At 35.9% G+C, this 23,632-nt stretch overlaps 1 protein-coding gene across 4 annotated transcripts in view; it reads right to left on the reverse strand.

Moving 5' to 3' along the window:
- DNAJC5B (DnaJ heat shock protein family (Hsp40) member C5 beta) overlaps positions 1-22,601 on the reverse strand; it is a 114,504-nt gene extending 91,903 nt beyond the window's left edge. For all 4 annotated transcript variants that reach the window (XM_074204822.1, XM_074204825.1, XM_074204823.1 and 1 more), the window contains exon 1: positions 22,311-22,601. In XM_074204822.1, the coding sequence (XP_074060923.1) occupies positions 22,311-22,325 (15 nt within the window). In that variant the 5' untranslated portion in view covers positions 22,326-22,601. The remainder of the gene's footprint in view (positions 1-22,310) is intronic.
- Positions 22,602-23,632: the final 1,031 nt, after the last annotated feature.

Below are 23,632 nucleotides of genomic sequence, written 5' to 3' on the forward strand. Positions count from 1 at the left end.
TCCTTTTCTTTGTGTAACAGAATTTTCTTTCTGCCTTGAAATCTCTTTCAGTTAAAACTGATTTTTTTCAAGATTTCCCAATCTTCCTTACTGTTGGTGCTCTGAGATTATCTCTAATTAATCTTATATAAACATTTATAGATGTATCTGTGTAATATATATATGTATATATGTATATATATATATATATATATATATATATTTGTACAAAATTGTTTGTTGTTCCCCTGCTCCATTAGACAAATGTTTTCTTTTCTTTTTATGTCCAGCACTTAGAATAGCACAAAATGAATATTTAACAAACACTTGTGGATTTGACTTGGTATAATAGTTTGATTACTTGGTAAGGTCTATGAGACTTTAGGATTTAGAATTACTAATGTTTTATGTGTATAAAATAAAATGCATAGTTTTGCAAAGGGAATCAATTAAATTAGAAGTGTTATCAAAAACATTTTAAAACAAGTTCTTGGAGCCCAGTTTAGGAATCCCTGAGACAAAGGACCTGGATAATACTTTTTAACACAGAAAACAAATAGAGACAAAGAATAACAGGGATAAGGAAATTCAACCAATCTATCAACAAAGCATTTATTAAGTACCTTCTGTATGCCAGCCACTGTGCTAAATGTTGGGGATACAAAGAAAGGTAGAACATAATCCCTGCCTTCAAGAAGCTCATAGTCTTATGGAAGAGACAACATGTAAACAATTATATACAAACAAGGTATTAATAGGATAAATTTGAAATAACCAATAGAAGAGAGTAGAAGTGAAATTTTAGTTGAGATCTAAAGCAGGGGTGGCAATGTCCCACTCACAGGTCATATCTGAAATCATTTGGTCTGGTGCTGCCAAGGCAACCACAGATGGGACTCAAAATTCAATAAATCTAGGAACTTTTTAGGGGTGAATTAATTGTTTGACCAAATATAGCAAGTTAATTTTAAGTTGATAATTTTGAAGACCCTTGAATAATATTATAAATTTCCAAATGGCACTTGTCAGAATGATTTAAAGAAAGCTAGGAAGTCAGGAGGCAGATATAAGGAGAAAAAGCATTCTAGGCAGTAAAAATGCCCAAAGAGTCAGTTCATATATTTTGGAACAAGGAGGCCATGTTGCTGTATCACAGAGTATGTGAATCGAAGATGGGGAGAGGGTGTGAAGTGTAAGAGGAGTGGGAGAATGGTGGGGGGAGGCTGATTGTAAAGGGCTTTGAGCACCTAACAAAATTTATTATTTTTGATCCTGGAGGTAAAAGGAAGCCATTGAGTTTTTTGAATAGGAGGGTGGCGTGGTTAGTCCTATGCTTTAAAAAAGTATACTTTGATAGAATGGAGTGGGGAAAGACTATTGCAATAGTCTAGGTGTGAGGTATTCAGAGCTTATATTGGGTGGTAGCAGTGTCAGAGAAGAGAAAGAGATGTATGTAAGTGATCTGACAAAGGTAAAATCAATAGATCCCAGAAACAGGCTGGATCTGGAGAGTGAAAGAAAAATGGAGAAGTCAAGGATGACATCTAGATTCCAAAACTATATATTCAAAAGTATGGTAGTGCCCTGTAGCCCTATTTTATCTACTTCAAAAAAAATGCTGCTATAAATATTTCGGTATATATGGGAGTTTTCTTTTTATCATTTATCTCCTTAGGATATGCCTAATTTGTTATTGTTCAGTTATTTCAGTTGTGTCTGATTCTTCTTAACCCCATTTGGGATTTTCTTGGCAAAGATGCTAGAGGATTGCCAGTTTCTTCTCTAGTTTATTTTATAGATGACACATGAGGCAAATAGGGTTGTGTCTTACCAAAGGTATGTCTGAGGCTGAATTTGAACTCAGGAAGATGATTCTTCCTGATTCCAGGACTAATATTCTTTTTACTTTGCCACCTAGCTTTGCATATGTCTAATAGTGAGTGGGATATCTGGGTTACAGATATTTTAGTCACTTGCTTAGCATTTTTCCAAATTGCTTTTCAAAATGATTGAATCAATAAATGTGGACCACAGTTGTACCAACTATACATTCATATGCCAATCTTCACACTCCACTCTAAGTTAGACTTTTATATTTGATTTGAAGCTGGAACTTGCAGGTGTGTTGTCTTTCCCATTAGAATATGAGTTCCTCAATTTGGTACTATGCCCAAAGGGCTATCAAACTACTTATATTTTTTGATCCAGCAATAGCATTCCTAGGTCTGTAACTCAAAGAGATCATAAAAAAGGGGAAAGACCCACAAGTACAAGAATATTCATAGCATCTCTTTTTGAAATGGCAAAGAATTAGAAATTAGGGCATGCCCATTATTTGGGGAACAGCTGAACTAGCAGTGGAATATGAATATAATGGAATATTACATAGAACATTATTCAGTAAGAAACAGGAGCAGGCAGATTAAAGAAAAACCTGGAAAGATGAACTGATACTGAGTGAAGTGAGCAGAACCAGAACACTGTTCATTGTGTAATGATCAACTTTGATGGGCTTAGCTCTTCTCAGAAATTCAGTGATCAAAGAATTCTAAAAGACCTGCAATGTAAATGCTATCCACATCCAGAGAAAGAATCATGGAATTTGAATGCAGATCAAGGCATAATATTTTTCATCTTTTTAAATTTGTTTTTTGCTTTTTTTTCCTTCTCATGCTTTTCCCCTTTTTGTTCTTCTGCTTTCACAGCATGACCAATATGAAATATGTATAACATAATTGTACATGTATAAGCTATTCCATGTATAACCTTTCTATCCTAGGGTAGGGAGAGAGAAAGATAGGGAAGAGAAAACTTTACAAAAATGAATGTTGAAAATTATTTTTACATATGATTGGAAAAGTAAATTAAAAAACATACTATACTATAAGCTTCCTATGAGCAGGAATTCTTACTTTTCTATTTTGTTTTACATATATATTTTTTAAAATTCAATCAAGATCTCTCTAACATTAACTATTCTCATATTTTGTCATTTTTGCCAATTTTCTGGGTGTGAGGTAAAATCTCAGAGTCATTCTGATTTGCATTTCTCATATTAATAATTTGAATCATTCATATGGTTGTTATTAACTTGTAATTTTTTGAGATTTTTTTTGACTACTTCAGATAGCATATAATTAACAAAGAAAAAGGACAAATACCTTGAATTTAACTTCTTTTTTTCATCAAAATAAATGATTTTCAAATGGGGAGGAGTTAAAAAAAACCTATAACATGAAGGAATTGAAGGTCAAGGTAAATGAGGAAACAGGAAGAGAATAGTTGGCTAATTTAAATAACTTCAGATTCTAAGAATAAGAAATTTAATCTCAGGATAATGATAGGGATGGAAAATGTGATCATGGAACCACTGTCTTTAAAAAATTATAGTGAACAGAAGAGGAACCAAAAGACTAGAGAGAAGCCAATGTTATCCTTTTATTCCAAAGAGAATGAATGATAATTCCTGAAAAACATAGTCTGGTAGGTTGCCATTGGTCCTGGACAAAATTATAGAGCAGATTATTAAACAGATGGTTTGTGAGCATTTAGAACAGAAAGTAGCAATCACTTAGAAATCAGCATAAGCTGAATAAGAGCAAAGCATGCCAAATTAACTTCATTTCCTTTCTTTTAAAAAAAATTAGGCTTACTAAACTGTAAGAGCAGAGGAATGTCATTGACATGGTACATCTGGATTTCAGTATGATTAAATAAGATTTGTCATGACATTCTTAGAGACAAGATGGAGAAATGTGAACTGGATAATTGTTCAGTTTTGCTTATAAATAACTGTATAAAATACTCAAAGAGAGCTAGTAATTCAAGGATGTCAAACAAAGAGTGTTCAATGAAGATATGCTTCAGAACTATGAGGTTATCATTGTATTGTTTACTATTTTTATCAACAATTTGAGTAAAGCTATGGACCTACTAAGTTGGAAGATGATGCAAAATATAACAGATTCAATAAAATCTCAAAAGGATGAAATGAGGATTGAATGACTAAAATTTAACAGAGAGCAATATAACATCGTATATTTAAGTTAGTTACAATAGGTAATAGGCTAACAATAGGTAAAGTAAAAAATAACTAGAAATTTTCATCAATCTGAAGTTTTAATAGTATTTATTTATTTTATTTAGTTTTTTAGTTTTTTGCAAGGCAATGGGGTTAAATGGCTTGCCCAAGGCCACACAGCTAGGTAATTATTAAGTGTCTGAGACCAGATTTGAACCCAGGTACTCCTGACTCTAGGGAGGGTGCTTTATCCACTGTGCCACCTAGCTGCCCCTAAAGTTTTAAGAGTATTTATTATGTAGCTGTTAAAAATGTAACCTTTCTATGTATGACTGGAATTATGATGACACATCAAAGGAAGTCAAAGTTCCAATTTGCCCTGCATCAGGAATTCAGAGTCTAGAGTACCTTTTCAGTTTTATGTTCAGGTTCACATTTTAAAAAGCAGTTGACAAATGGAAGAAAATCCACAGAGGTTAGGATAGTGGAAGAGCCAAAAAGAAGAGTTGAAAAACTGAGGATGTTTACTTGGAAAATAAAAAGTTTAGGGGTGGCTAGGTGGCGCAGTGGATAGAGCACTGGTCCTGGAGTCAGGAGTACCTGAGTTCAAATCCGGCCTCAGACAATAATTACTTAGCTGTGTGGCCTTGGGCAAGCCACTTAACCCCATTTGCCTTGCAAAACAAAAAATCTAAAAAAAAATAATGAAAAGAAAGAAGATAAAAAGCTTAGAGGAGAATATTACAGATGTCTCAAATATTCAAAGGTTTCTCATATATGTATAAAACCATATATAATGTACATGTAAATATTTCATGTAGTATATATGTAAACCTGGGATATTTTTCATGTTGCTATGCATGCAGAAGAAGTGACTACTTATTGCCTAAGAGGAACTGAACAGATACTGCATATCTACACAATGGATGGAGTTGTGTTAGATTTTATAAGGAGAGAGACTTTTGTGGTTAAAGAGGCTCTCTGAGAAAGATATAAAGAGAGAAGACATTCTAAGGGATGAATGAAAAGTATTTGGAAGTTACACACATGAGGGGAAAGCCAGCTCTTCAAAATGTTCTTGATTTCATTTGAGACTTAAGAGAGAGAATTCACCTTGGTTAAGTGAGAGCTTCTTTCTGGTTTGAGCCAAGATTTTGACTCACTGCTCAGAATAGCTCATTTATTCTTGTGTGTGGTACACACCAAATTTTTATACATTCAATTTCTGTTTCCTGTTTTCCCTGGATAAATGAGTATATTTGATATTTACTACTTGTGATGGTCTTTTGTGTATTCAACATTTATTGGAAAGAGGCTGAGCTGCTTCATGGAAGCTAAGTCCATTCCCCTAAAAGTGACCAAGAAAATAGCTGTCCCTTAGAACCCATCAAAATCCTGCCTCAACCTACCAGTATTTGAGAGAATATAAATATAGATAGATGAATATATAGATCAGTACCCTTCTTGATATTGAGAGAGAGAAAGCATGTGCCCAGCCACAGCTCTTGTTTCTGTTTTCCTCAGGGCCATCTTCCTTGAGAAGTGGGCCAGATTCCAGAAATATCAACGCCATCTATGAGCCGCATAGTTATACATTTAGACAACTCATGTAGATATATCCTAAGGGCACACATATCCTACATACAGAAAGTAATTAGAAAGAGAGAGACAGAGGCAGAGACACAGAGAGAATGATCATTGCCCTGGATAAGACCAAGTATCATAATTAGAACAATTGGCCTTGGTAAGGAAAAGGGCCACTTTGGTCATCCTTCCTCAGACTGAAAAAGTAAAAGAAAGATTTAAAAATTTAAATGCTGCAGTGTGGAGAGTTAAGAGAAGAGAGCTCAGCATAGATAGTCTTGGATTTCTTGGTAAATAGCTAAGACTATTTGCTTGCTGAGAGAGCAGGGTGAAAGGGTGCAAGGAGACAATTTTTACAACTATAGGGAATGTGACAAAAAAAAAAGAATAAAAAGGTTTCTGTTTAGCAGTAAGATCCCACATCAGATTATAAAACATGAATTTATAGTAGAACTAGTCAGCATGGTGATTGCAAGACTTCCTCCAGCAACATAGCAAAAGGAATAGGAAGTTGGATAGTAGGGATAATCACAAACTGAGGACCGGTAAGGATATGAGCAATGATAGGACAAATGTAGCAGACAGTATACATTTGAACTGGTCAATTATAAGATCAAGATTTTGAAAGGCAGAAACATCAGAGCAGGGATATTCCACTGAGATGGAAAGAGACTGAAAATTATGGTGAATTCAGAAAATATGCATAGGAAGGTCAAGGTAGAGAAACCTAAAAGGAGAAGAGATTATTATCTGATAAAAGAATTGCATAGTTTAATATCATTGAAGTAATGCAGTGATGGAACACCTGTGTAGTGTAGTGGATAGCTTGGGTCAAGAATCAGGAAGACCTGAATTCAAACCTGGCCTTAGTCACTTACTAGTTGTATGATCCTGGCAAGTCACTTAACCCATATTTATTTGCCTTAGTTCCCCATCTATAAAATGGGTACACCTGGAGAAAAATGGGAAATCACTCCAGTATCTTAGCCAAAAAAATCTTCATGGACAAATCCATTGCATCATGTAAAGACAGGCATGACTGAATGACTAAATAAAAACAAAAAAAAAATGATAAGTGATGAAGTCTAAGCTAAGATCACCATATCTTCCCTTGCTGAGGTAAAGATAAAGGTCATGTGAGAAGGATGGTTTCAGAAAAACCTGGAAGACTAATGTGAACTGATGAAAAGTGAAATGAGCAGAACCAAGAGAACATTGTACACAGTAACAGCAACATTGCAATGATGATCAACTATGAAAGACATAACTACAAATATTGATAATGATACAAGATAATTCCAAAGGACTTGTGATTAGAGATGCTAGCCATCATTGGAGAGAGAACTGATAAATTCTAAGTACAGATTAAAGAATATTGTTTTTCATTATATTTCTTTTTAATGAGAATCACATTGCTAATACCTAACTCATGGGGGAAGACTGAAAGGATAGGGAGAATTTAGAACTCAAAATTTTTAAAAAGTAAATGTTAAAAAAAAGATATAGGTCATGAGTGCAAAAGTTTGATAAAAGGGAAGGTCAGAAAATTCAAGGAAACATCAGTCTTTCAATCTATTGAATTCTTTAAGTATGATATGGGAAATAGAATGGGAAAGGAGACTGTGAATAATACTGAAATCCTTGAAAAAGGATAGAGAATGACTTAGGGGTTGATAAATTGCAGGGATTTGGATGGTATGAATTTCAAAGGAGCTAAATTTCCAGAGTGAAGGGGGAAGGAATAGAGTCCCAAAGTGACAGCAGAGAACAAAAGATATTGTCAGCTCCTCCTCCTGGTCCACTGTATTACAGGGCATGAGAGTTTTAAAGAAATAATACTGAAAGTGTCCAAAGATAAGTTATCTTTTGGAAAAAATACAGGCTTCTATGAATGAAAACCAAGAAAAATTATCAGATGAAGAAATAAAGGATGAAGGGAAGTTAATAAAAGAGTAAATGGCTCTGGAGAGTATAATGGAATTTAGGACAGGGATTAGGGAAAGTGCTTGATTATTAATGAGAATAAGAATTCTAGGAGAAATAATAGAAGAGATTTTTTTTGCATCAACTTATTATAACTCTGAATCATATGAATTGGGCTAACTAAAGGCAAGAATTAGCAAGCCTTAGGATAAGGAAAAAATGATTTATCAGAGCATATACCCCTCTGGGGTCCTGGAATGAAATAAGACTTCACAGTACAAGGGCATCATCACTATCACTATCTCTCTATACATACTAGGTACTAGGGATGGAGATGGCAGGAATTTCAATGCATATTATACCAAGGGGAAATAAAGAAATTAGTTCTTTAGGGTTAAAATCAAATGCATATGTAATGCGAACTTCAAGGTGGCAGGGATGAAGCATATGGAAAAGATATTCAATATAAGAAACATCATTAAGCTCACAGGTTTGACCAGGAAATTCTGTGTCTGGTCCTGGGCTTGCTGGCTCTAGTCTCGGTGGGGATCAAACAGCATGAGGGCTTATGCTGGCAAAGATTCAAAGGCAAGGTCTCTAGAGACTGAAGTTCAGATCCAGGTAGGGACTAATCAATAAAGAGGCTGGTGGCTTTGGCTACAGTCCAGGGTTTCAGCTCCAGTGTGCAGGCTAGAATGTTGCCCATGAGCCTGATAGTGCCATATGGTGGGGTCCATGACAGGGAAGGCATGAATAGTATCAGAGTCAGGATCTGCAATGGATGTATCTAATAGAGATAGTTTAAATTCACCATTATTTCTATTGATTGTAAGAAGTAGCAGTAAATTTCTATGTTAATTGGTAGATTGTACACTTCTGGTTTTGTAACCGTGTTTCCTATCTCATATCAGCATTCTTTACACATACAGGTAAGACTTCAACTAAATGCAGAACATTAAATAGATATCTGCTTGAAATTAGAGAGAAATGAAAATATATACTGCAGTGTGTGTCTTACTTTTATTTTTAAATGAAATCCATTCACCTGGACTTCTGGACAAAAATCTCTGTGACTTTGTCATAGAAGTCCTTGTCTCTGTTTTAAAAGCCTCTTGATCTCAGTGGCAATGATCTCAAGGACTGTTGAGGTGCACTTGACTCTTTAGTTTGGACTTGCTGCTTGCTATCTTTTTGTAGGAAAAAATAACAGCAAAGCAAGCATAAACCTGATATGGGCACACATGTCCCCTTCAGTGAGATAGATGTACTGACTACTTCACCCAGTGCTTTTGCTGGTGGTTAAGATCAATGTGTATCTTATATACACATATGTAAAACTTATTATCTAGACAATGAAAATGAGCATATATAATAAAAGGATCTATAAACATTACACTGGTAACATACAGAGAAATAGCAACAATTATGTGCTTAGAATATGAGCTTCTGAGGAATTGCACAATCCAGTTGAGGCATAGCTCACTGCTGCCTCACCTCGAGCCTTCCCACATATTTGAGACTAAAATATGCGAATTCCACTGTTTTGTCTATGAAAATGATTGGAATCATATTTAATATATGACACAGATCAGTGAGAAAATATTAATTTTTTACTTATTTTTTTTACTTTTCTGCCTCCCTTGACCACATACTTGCTGATAGACATGAATAGTACTAAAATATATTGTTCCTGACTGTACTACAGCCAGACTCAGCACTGCATACTTGCATATTCTGTAGCTATGTTTACTTTGTACTCTTTTTTTCAAAGAGAAAGTGAAAAAAGTAAGCATGATGAACACTGAACACTATAGTTAAAAATGATATTGTCTATATCTTAGCTCAGCTCTCTCCACTGCACATCTGCTACCTTGCCCAGTTTCAACTCCACAGAACAAGATGACCCTACTATGATAAGTTCATCATTTCTAAACTCACCACCATGTTCCTAACTCCAGCCTTTATTACCATCATCTGCTTCAGCCTCTATTCCCTCTGAATGAGATGAAATATCAAATTCCTCCCAATGTCTTTCTTTATATAGAGGGCAGAAATAGGAGACTCAGTTCACTCCACTCTGCTTTGCTTAAATTCCACAAAACAAGATGCCCCCAAACAGAATCCTATGCCTGGTACCCTGATGTGCCCTCTCTTCCAATTGCCTTCTACCTTTTGTGTGTTGTCTCCACATTTAGAATTTTCTTCTTATTAGTATTAATCCAGCTTTTAGCACGATGTCTGGCACATAATAGGTATTTACTAAATGTTTATTGGATTGGATTGGTTTAGCAGACAAGCAATGACTGATAAATGATATGGGAATTATTTCAGAATTAGTTCTCTGTGTGTAATCATCATCATCATTTGATTAGAGCAAAAATCAGGAAAAAGAATAAATATGAAAAATCATTACACACAATTATAGTAGTTCCAGCCTGATCTATTTAACTAAATTGTTGACTCTGACAAATGAAAAGAAGTAAAATTTGAGATATTGATTCTTAGAGAATCTTAATTGATATAAAATACAAGTGTGAGAATACAAAACTAATCAAAAACTTACTTTCCCTCACAAATACAGATCTCATTACTAAGCAGAGAAAAATGATAGCCAAGGTCAACACTAATTTAGAATATAAACTCATTTTCAAAATATTTAAAATAAAATGCCTGAAGATCATAGGGCCAGAGAGCTGGCAGGAAACTAGGAAGTCATCTCCAAGCAATTTTGCCTTACAAACAAACAGCACAAAGCAGAAGAGGAGGAAAATAAGACTACATAAAGATTATCAAAACAGACAAATTAGCCCAAATCATTCTGAGAGTACTCTTAAGTGAAACTGGAAAGAGTTAACAAATAAACATGAAATGCAACTGATCTGCTAACATTTCACTAATTATGTATTACCATCATTGCTAATAGTGGAATTACTACAATTGGTGTCCAGACCTGAGCAATGATGCTGTGTAAAGTGAACTTATATAGAAAGAAGATGATATGCCAGGGGCAGCTAGGTGGCCCAGTGGATAGAGTACCAGCCCTGGAGTCAGGAGTACCTGAGTTCAAATCCAGCCTCAGACACTTAATAATTACCTAGCTGTGTGGCCTTGGGCAAGCCACTTAACCCCATTGCCTTGCAAAAACTAGGGGAAAAAAAAGAAAGAAGATGATAGGAATAACATCTGATACACATATAGAAGTCTGTGATGGAGGTCACATAATTAAAAACTCATCCAAGGATTTTTTCAAGATGTTTAAAATTGGGGAAGACATATAGAATAGAAAGGATCTTAAAACAATATCTGTAACACATAAGGAATTGCATAAAAGTCAGCATAAATTTTTAGACTACAATGAATAACTATTCAATTTATAGGAACAATTTCCAAAAGAGGAAACATCAATTATTAATAATCACTTGAAAAATATAGTACTCTACCATTAATCAGAGAAGCAAATCAACATAGTTTTGAGGAACTATCTTTAATCCATCAAATTGGCAAAAAATAAAGTCAATATATTTCAGTGCTATCAGGGACAGAGAAAAACAGGTGAATTCATTAATTAGTGATGAAATTAAAAATTTCAGAAATTTTTGAGAGATCAATTTGGCAAGATTGTACAGGTTGAAAAGATGATAATACCTTTTGATTTAATAATTTCCATTGTGTGGGAATATAGAAAAAAAGCATTATGAGAAATTTTAAAGAATTTTCCATTAAAGGATTTTCATGGCAGAATAATATTTGTAAAAATGAAGAACAAAAAACAAATTAAGCTAACTATCCAATGATAAGATAATAATTAAGTAAATTATACTACATTAACAAAATGGAATGTTGTAATGCAATTGATTGACAAATATGAGCATATCAGGGAATCTTGAAGGATTTTTTATGAAATAATTAAAATATAGTTACTAAATAAGTTTAGTTGTGTTCAGTGTGAAGTTTCTGATAAAACATTTCACTATTTAAACTAGTTTAAAATATATTTACCATAAGTGTGTGTCTCTGATAAAGGGGAGGGCAGAAATTATTTCATTTCTGTCTTTAAATCCCCAATGCCTTGCACAGTATCTGGCACATAATATGTGATTAATATGTATTTGTTAGTTCACTGATTGAAAGAGCAGAACTCTGGTTCAGACCCAAGTCTTCTAAAGCCAAATCTAGGCTGTGTCAGTACAGCAAGATGAGGTGGAAAGAGTAACACACTCACTCAGAAGGATTTTAAGAGGCTAGGAAAAGGCGGTGGAAAAAATCTATAATTGTTTCCTTTGGAAATATTGTTAAATCACCTGGGAAACAGAAAAATAGCTTAATTTGAAGTATATTTTCAATTTTATGTGGTGAAATAGACTGGTTGTAGGTCTCACCATTTGTATGCCTCTCCACAATTCTCTTCAGTGACCTGGTATCAGGAAAACTATCCTAAATAAGTAGTCTAGCTCAGAAGAACTGAAGAAAGGCAGGACAGGACTCTTGAATCACCCCCAAACCTTCAAGATCCATGTGCAAGGCCTTATGAAATAATTTCTTACAGAATAAACCTGGTTTTTCCTCTGACCTAGTAGCATATGTTAAATATATTCTTAGGAGGCCAAGGGAAAAAACAGGTTTATTTTGGCACCTTAAGAAAACCATATACCTGGAAGGAACCTTAGAGATCATTTGGCTTAAGCATTTAATTTTACAGATGTCTAACATGAGACCCAAAGAAATAAGATCACACCCAAATCTGGGATTTGGACCTTCATCCTTTAAATCTAATGTTGTTTTCACTATATGTGAGACTAAGATCATGCCATTCCCCAACACAAAGATTCTTACATGTAATACTTTTTTAAAAAATGTATACCAAAAGTAATTATGATCTAATGGGGGGGAAAACTGGATTTGGAGTTAAAAGTCAAAAATTAAAATATCAGTTCTGCATTTCCTGTGTTTATGACTTTAAAAAGTCTTATAAGTCTTTGACCTCAACTTCCTCATCTTAAAAAAAGAATGAGGGAGTGGGCAATATGATCTCAAAGGACCTTCTATGAACCCATGATTCTAAATGTACCTTCAACAGGAATAGAAGTGCAGAAGGAATGTTGCTTTATTTCTTATATATCAAGTATATTAATAGGTCCTCCTTCCCCCAAAAGCAAGGTCAGACTGAGGGAAGTTTCCTCTAAATTAATATCTGCATAATCTTTGTCAGGTTGAGCATGGGTCCATTTATAGGGCATCTCCCAGGGGTATGTAGCTAACTCCAAAGAGTTGATGGTTTAATTATTGTTAAATTTTCAATATAGCATTTATTACCTTAGACACTGGCAAACACTATCAGTCAGGGTTTGAATTATTGTTTTGTTAATTTAGACTTAAGAAACTAATAATTCAGATTAAATTTTAAAGTATGTTAAGAGTAATTTATTTTTTAACCATAGAATAGGTTGTTAAACCTTTACCACCACATCTCTAGGATAACCCAAGGAAGGTAGGAAATAAGCACTCTGCAGTTTGGCTTCTGCCCTACCTATCCATCTGAAACTATTCATTCCAAAATTGCCAAATATTCTCAATGGCCAAATATTTTTTCTCAGTCCCTATCCCTCTTATCTTCTCTGCAGAATTTGACACTGTTAATCACTTCTTCCTAGATTCACTTTGCTCTCCAGATTTTTGGAACTGTCCAACTACTCCTCAGTTTCCTTTACTGGTTTTTCATCCAGATCATGGATAATTACTATTGGTGTCACCCTCTCTTCCTCCCAAGACTTTGTCCTGGTTCCTCATCCCATGTTATCCCATGTTATAATCTCTCTGCAGATTTTTACAGTTTAATTTATCTGTCTCTGGTCTCTCTCAGCCTACAGTGTATTGCATTAAACTGTGCTTTTTGGACTCAAATTGTTCTAATAAAATTAGCTGCCCCTTGCTTTATTGTTTCACCAGATCTATTTTCACAGAACCACTATTTTAGACTAGATATACTCACATTTTGGAAGGAAAAATAAAATATGAAATATGTTGTTCATTAGCATAAACCAGAAAACCAATGAACATTTTTAAATGAATGAATGCATGCAAAAACATTTATTAATTCCTTACTATGTGTCAAGGATATGCTAATCCCAGGATACATGTACAAAAATGAAGACAATGATGACTTCAAGGAGTTTATACTCTCAAAGGGAAAGGCAGCACATATCATGAAGTGGTAGCCAAGGAGAAATTTTTGGTTTGGGAAGTTGCAGAAATGATGATTAGAGACATATGAGAGGGAAATTGTCATATTATTTCCAGGAACAATAATAGAGATGATTTGATTGTGGTTTGAAAATTGTAGTGAGAGGAGGAGGCACCCATGAGTGGGTTGGTGAAGAATTGACTGAGGCCTGAAGTGAAGGATGGTTTTATCAGGGTTCAGATGTAGTCAAAGACAGAGGCAACTACCAATCTGGATAGCTGGACCTAAGAGCAAGAGTTCTAGACACAATGAGGTGAAGTCCACCAGAATGTTGTTTCTATTCAGCCAGAGAATAAAATAAAGTCTGACTTAAACACACAAGAAATGGAATCACAACTGGAACATTTTTCTTCTTATTTTGTAATTATTTTGAGTGCACATTTCAATCAATCCATTTCTTTTCATTCCATGCAACCTTTGTCCACATCTTCCTTTAAATCCTCTATATGGATGCCATCCAATACACTGAGGGCATTCCTCTTAAGTCTTTCAATATAACATGGGTACCTGGGGAGCACAGAGGTTTTCAGACTGCTATTCTTCCTTCTTGCTACTTGATTGGCAGGCCTCCTTTTCTGGTCATACACTCTTAGGCAATTGCTGGAATCTGTTGCAGCTTAATGATACCCATCATTTGATCACCAGTTTTGCTCATTGAAGATGGTATTTTTTTTTTCATGATTAGTAGCCAAATACTATTGCTAGAAGAATTTAAGATTAGACTATTTGGGCCTATTTCTGTTGGTCTCCAGGGAGGCCAGTACAAGGATTGAAGATTCAAAGAGGCAAATTTAGGTTTTTTTATATAAGGAAAAATGCCTTATTATGAGAATTATCCAAAAGGGGAATAGGCAACCTTAGAAGACAATGGGTCCGCTTTCACTGGAGATCTTCAAACAAAAAGATGAGTGACAGATTGTCAGATACAGTGTTTAGAGGATCCTTGTTCATCTATGGCTTAGCCTCTGTGGTTCTTTCTAAACCTGAGATTTCATGATATGGTCACATCCTTTGTAACAATCAAATTAGTTGCCCTCAGATTTGGGCCCAATGTCCATTTCCCTATGGATGTTTACTTAGACAGTAAGGCTTTTGATTTATGAAGATTGGTGGTTGATGAAAGAATATAAATGTTGTTGTGAAGTTTATTTCATTTTATTTAAAATATATTTAAACCTTTGTCCATGATGTCATTAGGGGGACTCTTCTCTTTGTACTGGGAGAGATAAGATAACAAAAATATTTTTACCCACCACTCAGTCCTGAAGATGTTCAAAGGAGATCAGAACTGTAATACTGTGCCTACCTTGCTAACTATGTGAGCCTGGGCAAGTCACTTAACCCTGTTTGCCTCAGTTTCCTCATCTGGAAAATGAATTGGAAAAAGAAATGGCAAACCATTCCAGTGTCTTTGCCAAGAAAATCCCAAATTGGGTTATGAAGAGTTGGGCATGATTGAAACAACTTAAAAGAAAGACTAAAGAGCTGCCCCACCCCCAAAAAAACTACACTGGCAACATTGACCTTTTCATATGAATGAAGTGAGTATGAGTTGAAGAGTATCAAAAGGTTTCCTTCCTCAGTTCCAATCAAAAGAATCTCCTCTGATAACGTACCATTGAAAGATTGCCATTCCCTGAATTAAAGCTGTTCAAAGGAGAGCAGATGCTGAGAGAACATGGTTCAAGTACAATAATTTTAACAAAAGGAGAGTCAAGAGAATGAGGGCAATATCTATGTCTGGATGATACTGTACCATATGGTAGAATTTCAAGTAGCCAAGGGTTCCCATTATAGGTACTAGATATTGGGGCAAAGGGAAAAGACTTTCCACATCCCTCTTCCCAACTTTGTCTGTGACTGAACTTCCTTGCTTTAATCAGGAAATAGCTTATTTCTTTTGTAGATTCTTACAAGATATAAGTGGAAGGACAAAGCAGAAATATTTCAGCTTTGCCCTTGGTGGCTCCACCTGGGATAATACGGGCTAGAGTGAAGCTTCAGCTCAGCCTTTGCAGGCTCAGTTTGTGATCTAGGTTCCATTGCACAAGCTCTGGATGAGTGAGTGGGAGTTTGGATGGAAATGGGATAGAATGTGAGGAGCAGAGATGTCATAGCCAGGACCACTGAGGCCTCAGGAGGCAGAAATGATAAACTGGAAATTCACTAGAGTCTCTATGACTGAAGAACCTCAGGGAACCTGGGAAGGGAATTTGGGGGTGTGGGGATTGTTGTTTCTTCTTCTTCTCTAAAGCTGTTTTGTACAAGAGCTACCTCTTCCCAGTGGAAGGGAAATTTTCAAAAATTACTCTGGCCTGAGGGAGAGAGGGATTTGAAAGTTCTCAACCTCAACTACAGAGTCTGAAAATAAATCCCATCTTTGTCCATTTTCGCAATCATTCCAGCAGTTTAATACCATAGGATGTGAAGAAATTGCTCAACCAATTACACAACTTTTGAAATGAAAGCTAAAACTGAAAAATGTTACAACAGTGTGTTTAAACTATGTGCCATGAGGAAAGGTTCTTGTTTCCTGGCAACCTTTGAAAATGTTTTTTCCCCTCCCCTCTCAAATAGGATCTATCTAAAAAACGAAAAACATATGGAAGTACCTTCTATTGCATGCAATGAATACATTTTACAATATATATATATTACAAAGTTTTGGCATGGGTTTGAAGCCTGCAAGATAGTCACCACAATTACTGATATGCAAAAGAAAATGGATGAAAAATGTGATATTATTTTACAATATTTAAAGGGTTGTCATGTGCAAAAAGGACTAGTTTTTTGGTTTGGGATTTTGCTTTATTTTATTTTCTGATTGGTCCCACAAGACTGAACTGGAAGGAATGGGTGGAAGCTGCAGACAGTCTTAATCGTAATGTAAGGAATAACTTACTAATGATGAATTAGAGCTATCAGAAAATGAAATGGGTTGTCTTAGGAAGCAAGGGATTCCCCTGAACTTGAGGTTCTCAAGTGGATGACTACGCAACAAGGATACTTGTCAAGGGAATTCCTGGTCAGATTGGATTGCATGACATCTTGGGTCTCTTAGGGGTCTTTGAGGTTCTGTGATTCTGTTAGCTTCAAATGAATAACACCATAGATACAGATAGACTGATTTGCTTAGCTTGCACTTGTTTTGTTTCAATGAACATTAACTAAACATTGATTGTGTTAGGCAATGTAGGTAACAGCTGGAGAAGACACAGTACTTGTTTTGTAGCATCTTATGAACTAGTTGTGGAAACAAGTTATATTTGAAGAGACTGTCTTGCCATTCATAAGGCAATCAGTAGTTTAGAAAGTCTTATAGAAAACTTTAGAGAAGTCTAAGAAATATAACCCTAAAACTCTCAGGAATCAGTATAGAAGAGTGGAAGGATCTCAGAACCAGAAGACAAAGAGTTCTTAGCTCAGCTCTGCCAAGAGCTCCCCAGTTGACCTTAAATTTAATCTTTTTTGAACTTTATCAGAATGAGTAGAGGATCTTTTATCCCTTTTAGCTGTAAATATATATGATGCTATGACTCTTTATATGGAATTATTTTGGGGAACATTTCTAAAGTCATGCATAAAATGTTGCTAAGGAAATTCAAAACAAGAAAGAGACCATTGCAGGGAAGAGTTAATCAAAGTAGCAGCATGACAGTGGTATGTTAGTTAATATGGGTAGGTCACTTACTGTGGAGGGATGTAATAGCCCCACACCTATCTAGTAAAATGTGAGTATAAATGTATTCATCCTCATATTTCATACATATGTACATGTGTTTATGTACACAAATATTGTTTAACTTGAAAGTTTAATGATTGAAGTTCATAAAGGATCATCTTTTGTACATTTATGGCAAAAGAGAGCTTTACTGAATGAACAATAGCTACTGAGAGGCAGAATGTCACTATATATATATATATATATATATATATATATATATATATATATATGTATATAAATATATACGTACATATATATGTTATTTTATTGATGAAGGGAGCTGCCAGCAAGAAATTTCCTCTATCAATGCATACTGGCATTTTCATTGTAACAGTCTTACAGTTGCCTTAAAAAATGTTATATAAATATCATTTGGCATTATTTGCCCATTCTGGGGCAGCATTGGTCTTAATCCTGAGAACCTAGAAGATTTGTTCATTATCATTATTTTAAAAAGTCAATCCTAGAGCCTGACCTTCCTACTAAGAATTAATTCTCAGCGTTTGCTTCTTGGTATTTTTTTTGCTTAACGTTTTTTATATTTATCAATTATAGAACTTCTAGAATTTAGTTTTGGTTGGAGTTTTGTTTTATTTTATTTTCTGTCAGTCCCATAAGGCAGAACTGGAAGCAATGAATGGAAACTACAAAAGGACAACCAATACTATTTTGGAAATGTTTTGCAAGACTATACATTTTAATCTATATCAAATACCTTGCTTTCTCAATAAGGAGAGTGGGGTGGAAAAAAGGGAGAGAATTCAGAACAGTTTTAGAAATGAATGTTAAAACTTGTTTTTACATGAAACTGGGGAAAAACAAAATGTCCATATAAATGTCCATATATATGAGACAGTCAAACTCAATGTTAGGAAAAACATTCTAATGATAAACTAGAACTTTTAACAAATGAAATGAGTTATCTTAGGAAGCAGTAGATTCTCCTTCACTTGGACAATATAGATGCACTATGACTTTGATCCAGCACTAAACAGAAAGAAGAGAGCAGACTGTATCTTCTTCAGAAAATTGTAAAGTTCCTTTAATAACCCTAAGATTCCCATGAAAACAAGGCCCTACCACTGTTACTACATGTGAAACTTGGAATACAAGAATCTCCAAAGAATTTAAAATGACTATCACATAGAGGACAATGGAGAGGCAAATGGTGGGGGTGAGCAAACAATAGTACATAACCAAAATTTTGTAAAAGAATAGTAATAAAACATGTTACCAAGGAATTACAAGATAGGAAGAAAAGATGGGTTTGTCATGTGGAAAAAAAGCAAAGGATGATAGAGGAACAGCCAGAATGGTCTGCTGGTGCTCTTGCAATGTCAGAAGAAGTTGAGAAAAGCCTCCAACATGTTGGATGTACCCCTCATGCTGAACTTATAGAAAGACATGGACAACAAGGGTAGGCATAACTAGATTGCAAATTACATCATTGGAGAGGGCTTCTAAATTAATAAGTTTGCAGATCCATTTGATTATTATTATTTTATTCATTAGAGTTAATGGTTTGAAAAGCAGTTCTTGGGGTGACTAAGTGGCACAGTAGATAGAGCACCGGCCCTGGTGTCAGGAGTATCTGAGTTCCACTCAGGCCTCAGACACTTAATAATTACCTGTGTGGCCTTGAGCAAGCCACTTAACCCCACTGCCTTGCAAAAACCTAAAAAAAAAAAAAAAGGCAACCATGTTCTTCTACCTGCATCACCAACATGGCTGGAACAATAGAATCCTAAGCTAGGGAGGAGAGCTCTATGGCAAAATAGATAAGATTTCTGGCTCTGGAGACAGGAAGACCTGAGTTCAAATTCTGCCTCAGATACTTAAAAGCTGGGTGACATCTTGGGTCTCTTGGGGGTCTCTGAGGTTCTGTGATTCTATTAGCTTCAAATGAGTAACACTGCAGATGCTACTTAACAAGTCACTTCACTCCAATTTGCCCCAGTTTCCCCAACTATAAAATAGTACCTACCTCCTAGGGCTTTTGTCAGGATTATACGAGATATTCCAAAGCACTTAATAATGTCTATTTCCTTCCTTCCAGATGAAGAAACTGAGACTCAGACCTCAAGTGACATATCCACAATCTCTCTTCCCTTGAAAACAGCTATCTAAGGGCAACTAGGTGGTGCAGTGGATAAAGTACAGACCCTGGATTCAGGATGACCTGAGTTCAAATCCTGCATCAAACACTTGATGCTTACTAGTTATGTGACCCTGGGCAAATCACTTAAACTAAAGAAAAAAACAAGTTATTTTGAGCTGAAGAATTTTTCTTCTTTTTTAGTTTTTGCAAGGCAAATGGGGTTAAGTGGATTGCCCAAGGCCACACAGCTAGGTAATTATTAAGTGTCTGAGGCTGGATTTGAACTCAGGTCCTCCTGACTCCAAGGCCAGTGCTTTATCCACTGTGCCACCTAGCTGCCCCATCTAACATCCCTTTCTAAGACATAAATGATCTACATAGAGTACCTATATTTGCTATTTATCTCCTTCATAGTTGAAAAATGAATCTCTTTTATCTTAAATTTAAAACCTTTGGAGATTGAAAGTACCACATGGGGCGGCTAGGTGGTGCAGTGCATGGAGCACAGGCCCTGGAGTCAGGAGGACCTGAGTTCAAATCTGACCTCAGACACTTAATAATTACCTATCTCTATAACCTTGGGCAATTCACTTAGCCCCATTGACTTGCAAAAACCAAAAAAATAAAAAAATAAAAGAAAGTACAACACAAGATTAAATGTGAATCAGTAGGTTCATCCCATAATGAATATTGTCTGTGGGGTAGTTAAAATATTTTTGACTCCTTTGGAGTCAAGGGATTTGGGATCTTGCTCTAAGGATTTGGGATCTTGCTCTAACTATCTGTGTGACCCAGGGCAAGCTGCTAAACCTCCCTAGGCCTCAGCTTCTTTATCTTCAAATGAAGAGTCTGTAAATGAAGGAACTTAGATATTTGCTAGCCCCCTTCCAGGTCACAAGTTCTATGGTATGTGACTAATGCAAAATAAAATTTTTTTAAACTACATAGTCCATTAACATAAACAAGAGTAGAGTTAAGACATTCCATTAAGGGTGTCTTATGAAATTCATCTGAAGTCAGCTCAATATTCAATCATTATATTTAAAATAACTCATCCTGAAAAGTTTTTTTGTTAGATTTTTAAATGAGATTCATATTTCCAGTAACTATGGAGAGGAGGCATAGATGAGATAACTGTGAAAATAGTACTGTATTCCTTGAATGAAAGTTGATTGTAGGCTATCAAGCTAACATACATACATACACATACACACACACACACACACATACACATACACACACACACACACACACACACACACACACACACACACACACACACACACACATCTTATTTTTATCTACCCCCCAGCCGTATATATTTTATTCGGGCAGATTTTGTCCTTGGGGTCCATGAGGACTAAGTAATCTACCTGTCAGATCATTGACTGGGAACTGTCTATGCTCCAGTGAGTGAGCATTACAATAAAAGCTAATCCTTGGAGTTAATATCTGAGTGATGGAGCCGTCATCCTCTGGGAGCCCTAGCACATCAAAATTACCGTCCACCTTAATCCTCAAGGATTCCAAACAGAGATGAGTCAGGACCTGGCACAATCCAAGCATTCCCTCCCTGCTTGGTAAACAGAACAGCCCTTTGCCGTCACTGGGATCCTTTCAGTGCCACAAGGCTCCAGGAAGAAACAAATACTTTGGAAGCCAAAACCCCAAGGCAGGGTAAGAAAACAGAATTGTGTGCATCCTGAGTGATGATTTCATTGGCAGGAATTTCTTAAAGGAGAAACTCTGGATGGTTCCAGTTAAATGCCCGTTCTTGTTAACTTCCAAGCTAACAATTAAGCTCTTCTCTTCTAAAATTTCTAGGGGGTGATCTTTGGCTTTTTAACCTTGTTGCTTCTAAACAAGAACTTTAGAACCATTCTTTGTAGCTAATATGCATTCAGGTTTATTCTTCTACCCTTAATAAGTTTTGTTTAGTGTCTTTTGGGCTACCTTCTGAAATTATACTTCATTTAAATAATTGCTTCCCCCCCCCATATTCTTTCCAGCCATTCTGAGGACCTATTTAAAATACATACACACACACACACATACGCACACACATACCTACTTGAGAAGAGTGATTATTAATCAGCAAAATTCAACTACTTCAGCATCAGAGAGGCAGCCTATTGGAAAGATTAGAGCATGATACTTGGACTCGGAAAGACACCTGGCAAACTTCTCTGAGCCTCAGTTTCCTCATCAGTAAAATGGGCATAATCATAGCACTTAGTTTATGGGACTTTTGTGAGGATCAAGGTATATGATCAATGGACTGTACTTTGCAAACTTGAAAGTGCTATGTAAATAGGACCTCTAGAGTAACATGTACTTTTTGCATATTTCTAGTCATCTAACCAAAATTTCCTATTTTATCACTTTTCTCCATACTTTGATGAGGGAAGATTCTGCCTATGGAAAATTCTGCTTAATGATCAGATCTCCAAGTGAATTTGTTTGACTTGCTTTGGGGAGACAATTCAACTGTTTTCTTGAGTATCTCCTTCCAAAGTTGTATGTGGATAGTTCCATGTAGATTCATGGGCCTGTCTTTTTTTTCCCAATTACACAGAAGACTTCATCTTATATTTAAGCATCTTGACTGGCAGTTGAGTAAGGTCTAATGATTCTAATGGTCACTCAATCTTATTAGAATAATTTGAATGTTTAACTCTTTTTCTCCTCTTCCTTCAAATGCCTGTAGTCTCTGTTCTGGACTTAGTAAAAAATCACTCACCCTGTTGGATGGCATGGCTGGCTAGTGTCTTCGAACTTCCTCTGGTAGAGTCACAGCTGTTGTCTATCAATAGCTGAAACTCCTACTAACCTCCACTCTTCTTATAAGTGGAGAGAAAGCCATGCTCTGGATATTGTGATGTCACAGAATTCAATTCTTGGTTTTCATGAAGGCCCCACAGAGACCCAGAAGCTATTGGACTTCAGCTCCTACCCATATTTAGATCATAGCATAGACCACCAACATCCACCCTCCTCCCAATCCCATTCATACTTACCCTTCTACTCAACACCCTCTTAAGAACTTCATGAACAATGGGCTTCTCAGTGTCATACTCTGACTCACAGAATCATAGAACTTAGCACTTAGAGACCTTAGAGACCAAACCTCTCATTTTACAATTGAATCAAAATCAACCAGAGGTTAAGAAATTTGTCCCAATCACACAAGGACTTGGTAGAAGAAAGAGGCTTAGAATTAATGTCACCCAATCCCCAAATTCAACTTTTTTTTCCAATACACTGCATTGACTCACTAGTCAACTCTGTAAATTACTTAATCATTGTGGTTTTCTGTCAATCTTCCCAAACTGTCTTCTGCCAGGGACCATTGCTTTATTGTATGAATAAGAAACAAGAACATAGTGAGGTACACTGAACTTTCCCCAAATAGATTATTATCAGAGTTAGCTCTGGCTAGGACTCAGAGTTCCTGATCTACCAGACTAGTGGTAGACTAACAAATAATAGAATGCATTGATAAACAATAGAATGTATTAACATGAAGTATTGAAACAACTGGATATATTTAACCTAAATAATAGAAAATGTAGGCAGAACACAATAACTGTTTTTCAGACATGAAAACCTTCAAACATGAAATATTTCCTTTTTTCTGTGTAATTTCAGATGGAAGAGTCAGTGAGTGGAGGTCCCCAGGAGACATCCTTCTGATGGGAGCTAAAGTGCCAAGCATTCAAACCTAATTACAGAGAACACAACTACGATGGACTGTCCATGTTATTTGAATGCCAAGGCATATGCTTACCAAAAAAAAAACACTATTTTATGGACAACTCACACAGGACAAGCACTCATGGCGGGAGGCAGTGGGGGGAGGAGAGGGGTCAGATGAAATGATACTGGGATACCCTGAAGGTCAGTGTTCTATCCACTCTGCCACCTTAACTGCCCTCAGCCATGAGGTCAGCACATGAACTCTGTAGACCTTCAGTGTGGTAGTCAGTCTCTCCCATACTTTCTTTTGGAGCCTCCCAAATACTGAGCTAGCTCTGGCAATGCCAGTGTCAACCTCATTGTCAA

The sequence above is a fragment of the Macrotis lagotis genome, chromosome X (genome assembly GCF_037893015.1).
Source record: "Macrotis lagotis isolate mMagLag1 chromosome X, bilby.v1.9.chrom.fasta, whole genome shotgun sequence".
NCBI lineage: Eukaryota > Metazoa > Chordata > Mammalia > Peramelemorphia > Peramelidae > Macrotis > Macrotis lagotis.